The sequence below is a fragment of the Dromiciops gliroides genome, chromosome 1 (assembly GCF_019393635.1).
Source record: "Dromiciops gliroides isolate mDroGli1 chromosome 1, mDroGli1.pri, whole genome shotgun sequence".
Classification (NCBI taxonomy): Eukaryota; Metazoa; Chordata; class Mammalia; order Microbiotheria; family Microbiotheriidae; genus Dromiciops; species Dromiciops gliroides.
In genome coordinates this window covers 57,208,309-57,224,930 of record NC_057861.1, presented here as the reverse complement: position 1 = coordinate 57,224,930, position 16,622 = coordinate 57,208,309, and the positions used below count along the sequence as shown (strand labels likewise).

General features: G+C 52.7%; 1 protein-coding gene across 2 annotated transcripts in view; it reads left to right on the top strand.

Annotated features, from left to right (window-relative positions):
* WDR18 (WD repeat domain 18) overlaps window positions 1-16,184 on the top strand; it is a 30,223-nt gene extending 14,039 nt beyond the window's left edge. The window contains exons 3-10 of one of the 2 annotated variants that reach the window (XM_043976635.1): window positions 1,708-1,841; window positions 1,949-2,090; window positions 3,584-3,727; window positions 4,301-4,365; window positions 4,523-4,647; window positions 8,804-8,970; window positions 14,319-14,387; window positions 15,089-16,184. In XM_043976635.1, the coding sequence (XP_043832570.1) occupies window positions 1,708-1,841; window positions 1,949-2,090; window positions 3,584-3,727; window positions 4,301-4,365; window positions 4,523-4,647; window positions 8,804-8,970; window positions 14,319-14,387; window positions 15,089-15,220 (978 nt within the window). In that variant the 3' untranslated portion in view covers window positions 15,221-16,184. Of the gene's footprint in view, window positions 1-1,707; window positions 1,842-1,948; window positions 2,091-3,583; window positions 3,728-4,300; window positions 4,366-4,522; window positions 4,648-8,803; window positions 8,977-14,318; window positions 14,388-15,088 lie in introns of both variants that reach the window. The other variant, XM_043976627.1, reaches the window with a different exon arrangement.
* Window positions 16,185-16,622: the final 438 nt, after the last annotated feature.

The following is a 16,622-nucleotide window of genomic DNA, read 5'->3' as shown; positions in this document are numbered from 1 at the left end:
AGTCATAGAGTCCCCGGGCTGGAGGAGGCCTCTGGAGCCTGTTGGTCCCACTGGCACCTGAACAGGCACACCCTCTACAGCCATATCCCACAGGAAGCCATCTAGCCTCCTGGAGGGAACTGTGCCCCAAGGCAGTCCATCCAACTGCCTTTGGCTAGTCTCCGTGTTTGGGAGTTCATGTTGTTGTTGTTGTTGTTTAGATTTTGAACTTACTTATTTATTTTTAGTGGGTTTTTAAATCTTGAGTTGCAGATTTTCTCCCCTCCTATCCCTCCTCCGCCCGTTGAGAAGGCAAGCAATACGATATCAATTATACATGTGAGATCCTGCAGAACATTTCTGTATTGCCATTAAATAAAGTGAAAAATTACACTTCAGTTTGCACTCAGCTCATCGGTTCTCTCTCTGGACGTGGATGGCATTTTTCAGGATGGGTCATTTGGAATTGTCTTGGATCATTGTCTTGATCAGAATAGCTAAGTCTTTCCCAGTTATTGATCATCATTAATGATGCTGTTACTGTGCATAATGTTCTGGTTCTGCTCTTTTCACTTTGCATCAGTTCATATAAGTCTTCCCAGGTTTTTCTGAACCCATCCTGCTGATCATTTCTTTTTTGTTTGTTTTTGGTTTTGGGGGGGAAGGCAGTCAGGATTGACTTGCCCAGGCTCTCACAGCCAGTAAGTGTCTTAGGCTGGATTTGAACTTGGGTCCTCCTGACTCTAGGGCTTGCTTATTGTTTCTTACAGCACAATAGTACTCCATCACAGTCATATACCACACCTTATTCAGCCATTCCTCAGTTGGTGGGCATTTTTTGACAAGATTAAATTCACATCTTCCTGAGGTGTCTTCCCATCCAGAAGCCCGTCAGAACACCTGGCCGTCCTGTCATTCTCAAAGGATAGTTTGACTTTCCCTGTTATTCTGCACTGTTTTAATATAGCAAAGCATGCCAGGGATGTAAGAAAGCAGTCAGATCTAGTCTGGGCTCTCCAGAAGCTCGGTTGGGCTAAGAGAGTCCTTGGGATGATCACGTGCCAAGAGGTACTGGCTCCAAGGGCAGTAGATGTGCAGAGAGGAGAGAGACCAGAAAGGATGTGTGCTCGAGTTTGCTCCAATAACTCCTAGTCTGTGGCAGCTTTAAGGAGACAGCAGCATGGTTCTCTCTATTTTGAGACACAGCAACCCCCAAGCCTTGATGTGCGGCTTCTCCACCTTCTGATTGGGGGGGGGGCGGGGCTGGGGTTCCCCTCCCCTAACATGGCCAGCTCAGGGCTAGGCCAGTCAGTCCCTGCTGGGATCGGGGCTCAAGATCCAGTCCTCCTGATTCAGCGGTCAGTCAGCGGGCATTGAGCAAGCACAGAGCACCAGGGATACCAAGAGAGACAAGAAACCAGTCCCTGCCTGTGCTCCGGTAGCCTGCCTTCTACCAGGTGCCTGTAGAATGAAGACTAACAGTTGGCTTCCTCTCTGACAACCCCAGGAGATGGGTAGTAATGCAAGTGCAGTTATCCCCACTGATGGAGAGGAACGCCACACTAATAAAGCCGAGTGACTTGTCACCCGCCGCATGCCCCACAGTTGGGATTGGGACAGGGGATCCCGCTCTCCTGGCTCTTCCCCTTGGGATCTGGACCTGGTGCCTGTTCTGTCTGCCACGGTTTCCAGCTGTTCGCTCTCCCAGAATCTTCTTTTTCTTCCCAGGTTTCCACAGGGAACCTCCTGGCCATCCTGAACCGGCACTACCAGGACCTCTCCTGCCTGGTGTTCACCGATGACAGCAGTCACTTCCTCTCGGGGGGCAAAGACTGCCTGGCCTTGGTGTGGAGCCTCCACAGGTGAGAAATACCCTGGGCCTGCCCTAGCCAGCAGGGAGCACTGGTCAGGGTTTGCAACTTATTCCTCAGGATTTTCTCTCTCTCTCTCTCTCTCTCCATTCCCCTAGTGTGTTGCAGGTGGAGCAGTCCAAAGTTCCCGATCCCCGTCACGTGTGGTCTCAGCATACACTTCCCATCACAGACCTGCACTGTGGTTTTGGGGGGCCCTTAGCCCGAGCCGTCACTGCCTCTTTGGACCAGACAGTGAAGGTGAGACCTGGCAGGTGCACTTCCTAGAATCCTTGTTCTTTCTGAGCCCTGACTAAGCTGGGCAGGCTGAGGTCTCTGAAGAGTTAGAGTCTTCCTGGGCTTAGTCTCAGGAGATGTCTTTTGCAGTCAATTCAGGTTCGTGCTTTTGTTTCTAAGTGAGGGAGTCTTGCCAGTACCAGTGGGCTTTCTTTTTCCTCTGTCTCTTTAGAGCTGTGAGACCTTCAGATGGTTTCTGGTCCCTCCTTGTTCAGAGGGAAGTTGTATGATTGACAGATCTGGACTTCCTGCTTGGTAATTCCCATTTAGCCATCAGCCCTCACATCTTACAGGTGATCTGGCCCCTTATCTAGAACAGCTTCCCGGGCAGCTAGGTGGCGAAGTGGTTAAAGCGCCAGCCCTGGATTCAGGAGTACCTGAGTTCAAATCTGGCCTCAGACACTTGACACTTACTAGCTGTGTGACCCTGGGCAAGTCACTTAACCCCCATTGCCCTGCCCCGCCCCCCCCCCCAAAAAACAACCAGCTTCCAAGGGATCGGAGGGGCGTGTCCCCAGCATTCCTTTGCACTAGGTGATAGGGCAGAGGATGAATGATACTAGAGGCGAAATGTTTGCTTTCTTAGGCTGACTTGAGCCCTCTGCTGTCTGTTGAGCCCCACTGGGAGAAGCTAGACAGCCGGGGCAGAACTTAGAAATTGGCTTCCAGGAAAGGGGACCAGACCCTTTCAGAGGAGTGGGCTTTGATTGACTCCGCCTGGGATCTGTGCAGTCAGGTGTGAGGCGGCAGGATTCCCTGGTTCCCTGCCGCCGGCCCCCCCCCCCCCCCCCCCACTGGATGGCTGCTATTAATTTTCCCTTTCCCTCTCAACCTAGATTTCCTGCATCATTAGCGATGGTTTGTTCTGTTTAGAGTGGAAGTCCTTCTTGTCATGGGATTCAGAACCAGGAGGCACTCGAGTGATTCTTTTGTCCAACCCTGTCATGTTTGGCCAGTTAGAGGAAACTGAGACACAGAAATTTTATCAGGATGTCACAACCAAAATAATTATTTAAGGAAAGAGAGACGGCTTGGGCCATGAGAGCCCATTAGAGCCACCAGCACATTAGCATTTCGGTCTTCCTTCAACCTTGGCTCCCAGGTTCCTGTCTGTCACTTGTAGCAATGGAATGGGAATTGAAGCCCTCCCAAGCTGAGATGGGGAGGGCTTTTCCATCCCCAGAGAGAAGATTATCTTTGCTCTTAATGTCTGGTGGGTACCTTGGTCTCTTGCTGTTTGCCTTTTGGAGCCAGAACCTGGGTGTGAATCCTGGTTCTGCTGCTCTACTACCTGTGTGACCTTGGATAAGTCCTTTCCCACCTATCAAATAAGGTGGGGCTGGATTAGATAATATTCAAATTTCCTTCTAGTTCTAGGTCTTAAGATAGTTTCTGCTCTTAACCTCCAAATCAGTTGCAGACTACATAGTCTTGTCCTCTTTGTGTCTTCCCCCAAGCTATGGGAGATCTCTTCCGGTGAGCTGCTCCTCTCCGTTCTCTTCGATATGGCCATCATGTCTGTGACAATGGACTTGGCAGAGTACCACCTGTTCTGTGGAGGCAGTGATGGATCTGTGTTCCAGGTCGACCTGTTCTCTTGGGTGAGTATTTGGGGGAAGAAGCCAGCAGCCCCTCCATCCCCTCCTCCTAAAATCACAGGGGCTTTGGCCTCATCTGGGGCTTCTTGGCTGATTTCCCCAGGGGCTTTTTTTGGGCTACATTCACATCCCCCCCTACTAGGCGTGCCGCTGGGTCCAGAACACTGGCCTATTTCCCCCTGACCAGAGCCCCTGGCAGCACACCAGTCTTGCCCAAGTAGCAGAAACGTGGAACCTCCCAAGTCTCTGTCTTCCCTGGTGAAAAGCATGTTGGGCTTAGAATGAGGAAGACTTGGGTTCAAAACCTCCCCCCAACTCTTAGCAGTGTGAACGTGCACAAGTCATAGAACTTCTCCAGCCTCAGTTTGTTTATCCGTTCAATGGGAAATAATACTACCTACCTGTAGCGCCTGCCTCCTAGGGCTTTTGTGAGGCTCCTGGGGGCCAATCAAGGATGGAGCGCCCTTTGCAAACTCTAAGGAGCTCTCAAAGTGCCTGTTACCTGTGCATCTGCCATGAACTTGGCCCCTCCTTTATTTCATCCTGTTCCCTTTTCTTCTTGCTTGACCCCTATAGCCTGGGCAAAGAGAGAAGACCTTCCGCACTGAACAGGAGAATGGAAAGCTGTTCAAAGGACATCGGTGAGGGCTGACCCAGGGGAGGGGGCTTTTCTCTATTCTCATGAATAGTCACATCCAGTTGGCCGGGTGGAGGGGAGGGCAGGGGACAGTTTGCCTCTCAGCTTGTCTGTCATCCATTCTGTTTGCTCGGGACTCAGATACTATTCTCTGTCCCTAGGAACCAGGTGACATGTCTCTCAGTGTCCGCAGACGGTAGCCTGTTGCTGTCAGGCTCACACGATGAGACGGTGAGGCTGTGGGATATCCAGAGCAAGCAGTGCATTCGGACCGTGAGCCACAAAGGTAGGGAGGGCCCTCCATAGAGGGGCAGTGTGGAGGTGTCCTCTCATATCTCTTCATCTTTGTAACTTTGTGGCTTCGCTTTTGGTTCTGCATGTCGTTCCTGCCGCTTCCATTGGTGTAGTCAGTGGGTGGTGTGTTTTCTAGGCTCTCCTGACTTCAGTTTGCATCAGTTCATGTAGATCTTTCCATTTTCTCTGTATTCATCAGTTCATCATTTCTTAGAGCACAGTATATAATATAATGCATTCGTGTGCCATGTAGCCATTGATGGGCGTCCACTGTGTTTCCAATTCATTATTATCACCAAAAGTGCTGCTGTAAATACTTTGGTGTATACAGGGACTAGCTTCTGATCGGTGGCCCAGTGATGGAGTCTCTGGTTCATAGGGTACGGATGTTTTAGTCCCTTTAGTTGGGTTCCATTCCACCAACAGTGCATTCGTGTGCCTATCCTTCCGTAACCCTTCTAACATTAACTGTAGCCATAGGACTAGACTCCTTTAAAAAAAAAATTCCCCAGACTGACATTTCAACACCCTTTTCTTAATGATTATTATTTGTTTCTGTTTTGTGATTCCTAAAACCACACAGGTGTAGTGAGTCTTTTCACCCCTCACTCCCCTCCCCAAACCCAGCCCCAAACCACTGCCTGGCAGTTTTTATGTATTTATATTTTGCTTTGAGAATTTTCTTGTACCTCCTGAAAGCATTGGACACTTGACCCTGAAGAACAGGAGTAATGTATAGAACATTCTTTATTCTACCCACCTTGATGGGTGTATTGGTTAGTTCTGACAAACGGGTGGTTTGTGCTTTTGGTTTTTTGGTTACATGAGAGGGTTTACTAGACAGGGAATGTTTGGAAAGGAAGGTCATGTGAAAGCAAAGGATGTCAGCACAAGATAATTCTTGGTTGTTTTAGAGAAAGAATCAGGCGCTTGAAGACCCTGGAAAAGCAGAGTTGGATACCCCAGCTCTGGGGCCTGGGTGTGGGTCTGTCTTTCCAGGGGGCCTGTGCCACCCCTCTTTTTCCTTGTGTGTGCCCTCTCCCATAGAGTGACAGGCCCAGATATGGATCCACCTGAGTCGTGGGAGGGGAGGGGAGGATCCCTCCTCCCAAAGGGCCCGCCCCCCTGCCAGCAGTAGCTCCCTTTTCCTTCCTCCACTGGACACGTCTTTAGATTTCCTTTTGTTTGTTCCCCTGAGATTTATGCACCTGCCACATCACTAGTAAAGTCAGCCTCGCTGCTGTTCCTGCCAGGTCCCCTTGGATTCCTCTGACCGGCATGTGGTGATTTTCTTTGGGCATTGGAGGCCTTCTGTGTTCCTTTGCATTCTCCACGGTCCCTCCAGGAGTTGGGCCTGCCTCTGCTCCGAGGGGCTGCCCTCATTTCTCCCAGAGCATCCTTTCGGTGTAGGAGTAAAAGTGAGAGGTGGCCATCAGTGCTGTCTGGCAGAGAAGGCCTTGTCCCTCCACCAGGTCTTCTCCATCTTCCTGCTGCCCCTTTCTGAGCAAAGGATCGGACATGGCTCCCTGCCCGTGTGGCCAGCCACAGAAAGCTCAGAGGAGGGGGAGAGGCTGCCGGGCCCATCTTATTATCAGAGAGCTGGGGAATGGTTGGAAGGAGGAGAGCTGGGCAGAGGCTGTCTTGCTCTGGGAGAGGATTGGGGTGCTTGGCCCATCTCAGCCTCCCCACTGGCCAGACTTCTTGCACAGCTCAGCAGACATTCATTAAGCTGGACAAGGATGGCAGACAGCGCCCCATAACTCACAGACAGGAGAGGACAAGGGCCTTGAAGGCAAGGCGTTGTCTGGGCCACCTGTGCACGGGGACAGATCCCTGTCGTCCCCCCCACCCCCAGAGGCTTTGAGCGTGACTGCGGCTCAGATGCAGGTTACCCTCCTCCCCTAAGGCAGCCGCTTCCTGGTGCACAGGGGGCGCACAGTGAAGAGGTGTCGTTGACTGGACGGTCAGGATTAGAGCAGGCTGCTGTTCAGGGAGCCCTGGGCCTGGGCCCAGCTTTGTGATCCCAGACAGAAGCACTCTCCCCCCACCCCAGGGAATAGGAGGGTTCCAGGCAGCACTAAATAATTGCCCTCCAGCTGCCTGAGCCTCAGCAGCCAGATATTTATGGGATTTATTGGGCTCATTTCCTCTCCTAAGACCCCAAAGAGCTCTTTGCTAATTGCCTTTTTGTAACGATGCCTGACCTGTGAGTGAACTCCAGAGAGAAGGATGAGTGGGGGCCAGGACCATCCATCCCCAGTGGCAGGATGTAAAGAAAGAAAAGAGTGGGAGGCCTCAGCCCAGCCCTCCTGGTTCTGAGGAATACCCACGCGGGCCTGTGCCAGCAGCCTCCACCAGCCCCAAGGACACTCGTCCTGAGGAAGCCAACGCCTCTTCCCTTCTCTTGCCATCCCCCATGGTGGTTTCGGCCCCAGCCTTCCCCTTTCCCACTCCTGCCGGTCGGGATGGGAAGGCTTCCTCCCACGGCTCCTTGCAGCCAGAACACGCAGGCAGCTACCTTCTGTACCCTTCAAGGGGAGAGGGGGACGTTTGCTTGCGTCTGCCCCTTGGCATCACTCCAGTGATGTCAACCCCCCAGTCAGAGAGCTTGGGGGCCCCTGCCGCAGGGGCCCCAGCAGTGCCTCTCTGTGGCATGGCTGCACGGGGCACAAGAGAGGCCCAGAACCCTCAGTCACAGATGTACAGAAGCCCCAAAACGCACTCTCCTCCTGTGGTCTCATTAGCACGTAGATTCCTGCCACCTACAGGGTTCCTCACCTTGTTTCTGCCCCGAGCCCCTTGCAGGAGGGCTGGTGAGGAGAAGAAAGTCCAGCAGATCACAGAGAAAGCACCTTCTATTGACATCCAGTTCTCCAAATACTGTTTTCTAAAACAAGTTTGCAGAGCTCAGGCTAGGATCCCTAGGGTCAAGATTGACGATGGTCTTAGAGAGTCACTGCAGCCCGATTCCAGCCCCCTCCAGCTTCGGGGTGGAGAGCTACTGCTGCTTTTTTTTTTTTTTTAAGTGAGGCAGTGAGAGTTAAGTGACTTGCCTAGGGTCACACAGCTAGTAAGTGTCAAGTGTCTCAGGTCCTCCTGAATACAGGGCCGGTGCTTTATCTACTGTGCCACCTAGCTGTCCCCGGAGAGCTTCTTGAGACACATGCAGGCCTCCCCTCAGGCAGGAGACAATCCATCCTCTGTCCCTGGGCCGGGAGAGGAAGCTCTTCCAGCTTCAGGCTGGCCATCCTCAGGCACAAGACTCAGAAGACCATGGTTGCTGCCTCACTGTGGGGACAAGGGACTCAGGTGACTTGGGAGTGACACTCAGCTAAGCCATAACCAGAATGTCCTGTTGACTCCGTTTCCTTTGTAAGTTTGTGCATTTGAAAACAAGGTTCTGAGAAGGGGTCCATAGGCCTGTCTGGGGGGCCCAGGACATATGTAGGGGGAAAAGCCCTGCCCTAGAGGTTGGGGCTCCTGCCCAGCCCCATCTGCTGCTCTGCAGTTCTAGACCCATGCGGCTCATTTTCTCCCTTTGGTGTCCTCTCTTCCTGCATGGCTTGTTCCTTTTCACAGCAGAATTTCCTCTAAATCCAGCATCTCTTTCACTGTGTGACTGTGGGTATTTGATGTCTGTGGGACTTCACGTCCTCATCTTTAAACTGAGAGGCCCAAAGTGGGCGACCCCTGAGGCCCCGAGTGCCCACAGCTTCGGATTCTGTAGCTGCTCTTGAGGTTATTAGGGTGGCAGCTGGCTCTGGTAATGAGGTGAACCAGCTGGGGCTGGGCCAACAGAGCAGGTCAGAGCTTCAGTGCCGTGGGCCAGGGCTGTGAGTGTCCCCTGCACTGCCAGCCTGGATGAGAGAGGGAGACCATTCTCTCCCTGCCCTCCCCCTCAAGAGACAAGATGGTTGGTGTGGATGCTGTGGGATGCAGGTCCCCGGGGAGCCTTCGCTTCTTTCCTGGTTCAGGGGTGGGTTCAGATTTGGGCAAGAGGCAGGTCCTGGCAGGGGTCGCTGTGAGCAAGATGAAGCTGGTATACTGTGCCACACCAGCCTGCCTCCTGCCCCTGCTATGCTCAGGACAGCTCAAATCTGGGTTGTTTGGGAGGCTGCGTGAGGACGTGTCGCTGTTCCCTTCTCTAGGTCCTGTCACCAATGCCTTCATCGTGTTAGCCCCAGCCAGCATGTTCAACCCAGACTGCAAGCCAACCCTGCCCCTGCCCAAGTTTAGCAAGAGCCTTCTGGGAACCGAGAGCAGTGAAGGATCTGGGAATGAGGCAGTAATGCTGCGCCTTGGCGTGAACCGGCAGGTACGGGTATGTCTGGCCAAATAGGGACCCGATTGGGGAGTGGGGTGGGGAGCTGTACTGCCTGGGGTTTTCTGTGGCCACCTGGCCGATCCTCAATGTTCTCACCTATGAAATGGGGAAAGTGGTGGTGCTAAGAGAAGTGCCTAATGAGCCTTGAAGGGCTGCATCAAAGAGAGCCCCTTGGGCTCTTGAGCTGAGAGCACCTGCCTTGTGCTTGCTCTCCTTAGTGCCTTGGAGACAAGGGTCTGAGTTGTTTCAATGGATTTTGAGCGGCAGATAAAGGAATGCAGGGCAGGAGGGGTGAGCGGAGGAGGCCATGGCCGGTGCAGCTTTACACAGAGCCTGAAAGCCAAAAGGCCTCAGCTGCTGGTCCGACCCCTGCCAGAGTAGGAGCCCCCTCTCCCATGCCCCTGGTGCATAATAGGTGCTTAATAAATGCTTGCTGGTTGAGGGAGTGCTCCCTGACAAGCGATTGTCCAGCTTCTAGGTTGAGCAGCAGCAACACCTTCCTATCCCTCACACCTGGGGCTCTTGGTTGCCCTGTGGCCCCCAAACCCAGTGTCCTTGCTCATTCTTTACTTCAGGATAACACCCTCCTTTACTTCACCTGCTTCTCGTAGAGTGTAGTCCCCGCACTGTCCTAGTCATCTTTATCTAGAACAGTTCTAGCTTGTCATTGTCCTTCCTGAAATGAGGTACCTGGAGCACATTACTCTAGATGGTCTTAATGACATCTCAGATCTTGTGTGTGGCTTTTTTTTGGCTACCATGCCACACAGTGACATGCTGAGTTTGCACTCCACTAAGCCCCCCAGATCTTTTTCATAAGAGCTGTCATCTGGCCTCAACTCTGCCATTTAGTATTTGTGTGATTGCTTTATTCAGTCCAGGAGTAGGACCTTACATCTATCCCTTATAAGTTTCATCTTATAGATAGTGAACATCTCTCTTGGGAATCCATGGAGATTTTTTTGTCTTCTACTTTCAGGGCTAAGCACCACTGTTCCCTTATAATCTTGGGGCCAACCACTAAACTATTCCAGAAAAATGCCTCCTCCCATGTTCTCCCTGGCCTCAGCCTAAAATCCCGCTTTCTCTGTACTTGAAAACCGATGTTTGTTTCAGCCCTTTCCCTTTTCTAGAGCTGGGCCAGGTGGATCCCAGCCTGCTTCCTGGCCTGCCCTCTTGTCAGAGGTCTAGTGTGGTCATGGCTAATGCCCCCAGTGGAGGCTCCATGGGGATGGTGGGTCAGTGGGTAGAGTGCAGCACCCAGTACCACCTGGGCATCTCCTGCAGCTCCCCACACTCCGCATCATCGAGCTAGGACTTGTCCTGGTGAAAGGAATGCCCACGCTGGGAGCTCCCTCTGTGGACTGACATGTGACACCTCACCCGGCCCGTACTTCTCTGGCATTGCCCTAAAGAGCCCAGGAGGGCCCCGCCCCGTGCCGCAGGGAAGCCCTGCAGGAGGGGGTCGGTGGAAGGGGCATGCTGGCAACCACATGGAGGTAACCCCTCCAGAGGGAAAGCCACTTCTTCCTGCAGTCTTTCCCAAGCTGGCCATTGGTGGACGCTGGAGGGGAAAGGATTCTTTCTTGGGAGGCAGGGCTTGTGTGCAGATGAAGATCAGTGTCATCAGTGCTTACCTCGGTGGCTCCTCCCCATCCTTCCTTAATCCTAGGGCCCTGAAGGCCCTTCCTGGAGCCCTGTACCTTTCACTTAACAGCACTTCCATACCTTTCCATACCTAACCCTGTGTGGTGGGTTGCTGGACAAATGATGATATCCCCATTTTACTGATGAGCAGACTGAGGCTCAGAGGGAGGCCTCGCCCAGATCACACAGCCAGCCAGTGGCATGACCAAGACTTGTGCCTGCCATCTCTGCTGCAGCACACAGCTTCCTGAGGGAAGTGGTGCTAGGAAGGTGCCGAGCTCCAGAGGCCACCCCTGCTCTGAGCCCGCAGCCCAGCAGAGCGGAGCAGCTCGCCTTGGCTCTGGTGAGCTTCTCTTCTGTGTACTTCTCTGCACTCTCTCCTAGCTGCCATTGGATGACTTAAAGGCTTTTCACAGAATTTTTTGAAAATGCTTTAAGATTAACTGATTATTGGGGCAGCTAGGTGGCACAGTGGATGGAGCACCGGCCCTGGAGTCAGGAGTACCTGAGTTCAAATCCGGCCTCAGACACTTAACACTTACTAGCTGTGTGACCTTGGGCAAGTCACTTAACCCCAATTGCCTCACTAAAAAAAAATGAAAAAAAAAAAGATTAACTGATTATTTCTAAAGGGGATGAATTTTATGTGGGATTGGGTGTTCTGGCTGTGGAGGAGAGCCTGTCTTGGCCCTGCGGTCTCTCCCGGCCAACACCAGTGGAGAGGAGGTGGCTGGAGCTTGGGACGGGTTTGCCGGATCACCAGATCACCTCCCTGGCAGGTCTCTCTGCTCCTGGCCTGGTGACCTTGCCCAGCTTCTACAGGGTGGTGCTGCTGAGGTCAGGAGCAGGCCAGAGACCACTCATCAGCTTGGCCTGTGAGGGCGCTGCTGCCCGGGGGAGGGGCTGGCTGGAGACTCACTTGTGGCCTATTCTGGCCCAGCCAGGCTCCCTCCACAGGCTTGACACTGTGGACTCTTCTTCCCCCTCTTGTACTGGGAGCAGGGATGTCACAAAGTGGGTCAAGTGTTGGACAAAGAGGTAGTATGACCTGAGTCCACATCTCCCCTCTGCTGCAGCTGAGCCTCGGTTAACCCCACCTGTAAATTTTCAAGTCATCCTTCCTGACCAGCCCCCTTCACTGAACAGATGGAAAAACTGAGGCCTGGCTGTCCCCTCCTTCCCATTCCCATTGCTGACACTAACAAACACCTCATAGCTGGACTAGTGGCTGACCTTCCTTGAGCATCTTTCCCCATCCCCTCCCACCTCTGGGCTGCTGCCAAGTCAGCCATAGAATACTGATGGGATGGGTTTACACAGTGCCCAGCCACAGAGAGGCTATAAGTCTGGGCAAATGATTGGGGAGCCTCCAACTCTTCCTTTTCTTTTCTTTCCTTTCTTTTTTTCTTTTGTTGTTTTGGTTTGGTTTGGTTTGGTTTTTTGGTGAGGCAGTTGGGGTTAAGTGACTTGCCCAGGGTCACACAGCTAGTAAGTATCAGGTATCTGAGGCCGGATTTGAACTCAGGTCCTCCTGACTCCAGGGCCAGTGCCCTATCCACTGCACCACCTAGCTGCCCCCTCTTTACTCTTTTGAATTAGTTTTTACATTCAGATGTTTCCCGTGGTCCCAAAGACAGAGTCCAAGCTCCTGAGCATGGCATTCAAGGCCTTTCCAGTCTGGTTCACCTCATCACCAGTTCCTCCACCCTGGGAAGGTCATTCATTTCATCCAGAATATCTGTCCTTGAAATGAGCTTTCCGCTTTCCTCCATTTCTCCTTGTGGCCACCAGAGTCTGCCCTTCTGTAACCATTATGCTCTTCTTCCCCACTCCTGCAAGGAGCCGGTATGACCCCACCCATCCCATCCCTCTTCTGGCACATCTTCCCCAACCACCCAACCCAGTGAGTCTCCCACCAAGGGCTACCGCTGTAGTCACTGTCATTTATATGATTAACGGTGGGGTGTTCCTCATTTTAGCCTTTGGGCTCTTTGGTAGCCAAGCCATCGTCCACCCCTTCAGAGGTCACCAGTCATTGACCGGCCACTGTTACCATTGTGGGCTGGTGACTAGGTGCAGCTCGGTTCCCTTCCCTCAGTCCCTTGTGTGTGAGCGTGCGCACACATGCATGCACACACACACACACACACACCATTGATGGGCCTGCCTAGTATGCTCTGCCTTGTGCACCACCATGGGCATCTCAGTGCTGGTGCCTTGCTCCTGAGGTTGCCCCCTCTTTGCCCACTGTAAACCTCATACAGGCTGAGCTGTTTGCATGTTGTTTCCCCCTGTTAAATTGTGAGCCCTTAAGGGCAGAGGCTTTGGGTTTTGCCTTCCTTTGCATCTGCCCAGTACTTGGCACAGTGCCTGGCACATAGTACGCAGTGCCGAAATGCCTGCTGTCTGGCTGGGGTTGGTGCCACGTGCCACATTAAGGGAATTGAAGCCTGGTACAGGGTGGAAGCCTTGAACCCCATTCTGTCCATCATTCAATCTGCCGTAGGGCAAAGAGCACAGGGAATCCATAACTAATTCGGGCAGGTCCTTCTTTGGGTGCCCCTGAAACAAGGGGGCGAGTTTTCTTTGCTACTTGTCAGGGTAGCCCCGACGCTAGGGGTTTGCCAGTCTCGTCAGGCGCTCCCTGGCTTTCCAGAGAGCAGTCAGCACTGTCAGGCCTGATGGATTAACTCTGCCCAGAGGACGTCTCTGCTGAGAGTGGGCTTCCCAAGCTTAACGAAAGGCAGACCTTCCAGACAGCCCTGAGCCAACAAACAAATCTCTTTCTGCAAGCTCCACAGGGTCCGGCCCATCCATCTCTTCATGGGCTTACCTCCTGTCTAGGAAGGCGGTGAGCTCTTTGCCTCCCCTGCCTGCACACGGCATGTCCCGCTCTCTTCCTGGGATCACCTTCCCTGGTGTGGGACAGCCCATTTCTCACCTAGGCCACGTCCTGGTTGCCCCTATATATATGTCTGTGTGTGTGTGTATGTGTAGAGACACACACACACACACACACACACACACACACACAGAGTGGTAAATTCAAATCAGAGCCATTGTCTTATCCTCTTCCAGCTCCTTCGCTTACATATCAAAACTGAGAGGACCCTTAGAACCCAGAGTGTCAGACCTGGGAGGGCCCTTAGAACCCAGGATGTCAGACCTGGGAGGGCCCTTAGAACCCAGAGTGTCAGACCTGGGAGGGCCCTTAGAACCTAGAGTATCAGGGCTGGGAGGGCCCTTAGAACATACAATGTCAGGTCTGAGGGCAACTTGAGAGGCCATCCAAGTTGGAAGGGATCTTGTCTAATTCTCATCTTTTGGGGGCCCAGAAAAGAACAGGACTTGGCCATCATGTGACTAGTAAGTTCCGCTCACAACCCAAGAGTCTTGGCTCAGTCTTGTGTAAGTCAGGTTTATAATCAGGTTGCCTCTGGCTCAGCGTAGGGACAGACCCCAGGAGACCTGATTCCCAGCCCTCCTTCCTCTTCCCTGTGTGGAACAACATGACCTTTGAGAAGAAGAGAAAGTAAGGTTGAAAATTTTGGAAACTTTTTCAGTGAAACCATCCTTCACTGATTGGGTCGGGGTTCAGGGTTACTGTAGACCCCTGGTTATACCAAAATGGTGGTAATTAAGGGTGTATTAAGTGAGCCGGAGAGAAAACCCCAACTTTGTACCTCTCGTAGGGACTGGAGAAGAGCTATTTGGAGAGAACGGAGAAGTTGCATTCTGTGATGTGCACTACATTGGATAAGGTGAGTGCGTCTAGAGCGCCCTGGCCTTCTGCCTGATCAAGCTTGAACCTGCAGGGACTGTTCCCGGGAGCTGACATTGCTGACCCTCCCTGTGACAGCCAGGATGCTCTGCTAGGGAAGGCCTGGCAGAGAACAGACAGTGCAGCTCCCTTCGGAAATCCAAAGTGAGGTCCCAGCATCCTACCCTCTTGGGGGTGGGGGTGGGGCTGGGGAGACACCCAGAGAAGGAGTCCCTTCTGCCCCTGCTTAGACACATTTGCTGATGATATCAGCCCAGAATTGGCCTCCAGTACTTGGGCCCAGTGATCTGAGCCGTTTGTGGTCTATGCCCAGTCTCTGTGGCAAGGAAAGCAACCAGCTACTTTCATCCACCAAAGTTAGGGGGTAGTGTGCCCACTTTGGGGGCCAGGATGGGAGTGCTGTCTGCTGTACATCAAAGCAAGCACCCCACCACTCGTGCAGCTGAAGGCCTTAGCAGCTGCTGCCCATGGCATCCAGGCCCCTGGGGTCAGTCTTGGCTGAGCAAGTCCTCAGACAGCAGGCCAAGAGTTTGTCTGCGGCACCCCTGAAAGACTGTGCTCTGTTGTCATAGCCTCCCAAACTGGGGGGCCTCAGGCCCAGCCATCCAGGGCGCTTAGTCTTGGGGGATCGAGCTTTCCCAAGCAAGAGAGCTGTGTACCACCTGCCTTTTCTCCCCGCAGAACTCCGTGAAGGACCAGGAGCAGCTGAAAATTCGTGTGACTGAACTAGAGGAAGAGGTGAGCAGCTTGAGGAAAATCAACAAGGACCTCTTTGACTTCTCCAGCCACATCATCACCAAGCCACCCAAATGACTCCCGGCTCCACCTGCCTGGCTCAGCCCGCGGCCCAGGAGAAGCCATGTGGCCCCCAGACCTGGGGGAGCTCGTCTCCGCAACCCACAGGCCTCCTGACCTGACCACAGGCCGTGAGTTCTGGGGGCAGGCTGTTTCCTTGTGTCCATATGCCACACACACTGGGACCACCCCCTTCTGGATACCAACCACCCTCATGACTCTGAACACATGGCCTTCACGGGACAGCCAGGCTGTGGGGAAGGTGGGCGCACAGTGGCCAACAGCCATAGAATCTGCACTTGTGCTGAGAGCTGAGGCACAAACTTTGTCTGCTCAGACACTGACTGACTCTTCAATACTGCCCAGGGGACTGAGAGAGGGGCCGGCCGAACAAAGGAGGGGGAACCCCGCCCCTTCACTGCAAGGTCTCCTGGGGCCACGGACAACACAGCACACGTCACCAACCGACCAGGGGGCAGTTTACATTTTTGGGGTCCATGAGATCCTGGATTTTGACAAAAGGGCTTTTTTACCCCTTCATTTTCTCTTCCCTTCTCTCAGGTGAAGGCCCTAGCTCCCTTCACTAACCCTGATCGATCCCCCCACCCCCCAGTCAGTATACTTCTTACCCTGTAACCTAAGAAGGAGCCTTCCCCACGAACCGTCAGCTTCTTCCTCACATTTGTTCTCTACACGTTCTCTTCCACCTTTTTAAATACTGGAGTAAAGCAATAGCCAGTAGACAAGGGGGAGGCTCCGGCTTGCTGAGTTGGCACCAACATCCTCAACTTGACCAAGTCAGAGGCTCTGCCCGGCGGGCCTCTGGGAGCCCTGGTCGCTATTGATGTAGTTTATCTGGGTCCCTGCCAGACCGGGTTTGTTTGTTTTGTCCTACCCTGGACACTTGGTGTTCTTTGTGGCAGGACACACCTTTATATATATATATAGTTGGGGTTTTTTATTGTTATTTGTTTTTTAAAACAAGCGAAAAAAAAAAAGATCCAAAACCTGCGTGGGTATTTTTTCTTCCTAGCCTTGCTGTTCCCCATTCCCTGTTTCCTCAATCTTCACAATTGGTCTCAGCACATAACCCTTTTGTGAGCTGCTTTCCACCCAACCTAGCTAGCAATCATGTCATGCCGAAAATTGTCAACTGATGGTCATCCTTGGGTCATTTGGACTGGTTCACACAATTTTTTGTGTCATAAGTTTTCTAAAAATTCTGTGGCCTTAAAAAAGTGATTCCTCCTTTCATTCTGCTTAGCCCCTGTCCTACACACACACACACACACACACACACACACACACACACCTGGCAAATCCAGAGGGAAGATTGAAGGGGAGCTGTCCTGAGGTGGTGCTGTCCCCTTTTGTAGCTCAAAGCAGAGGCTTATCCAATGTCTTAGAGGAGGCAAAAGGA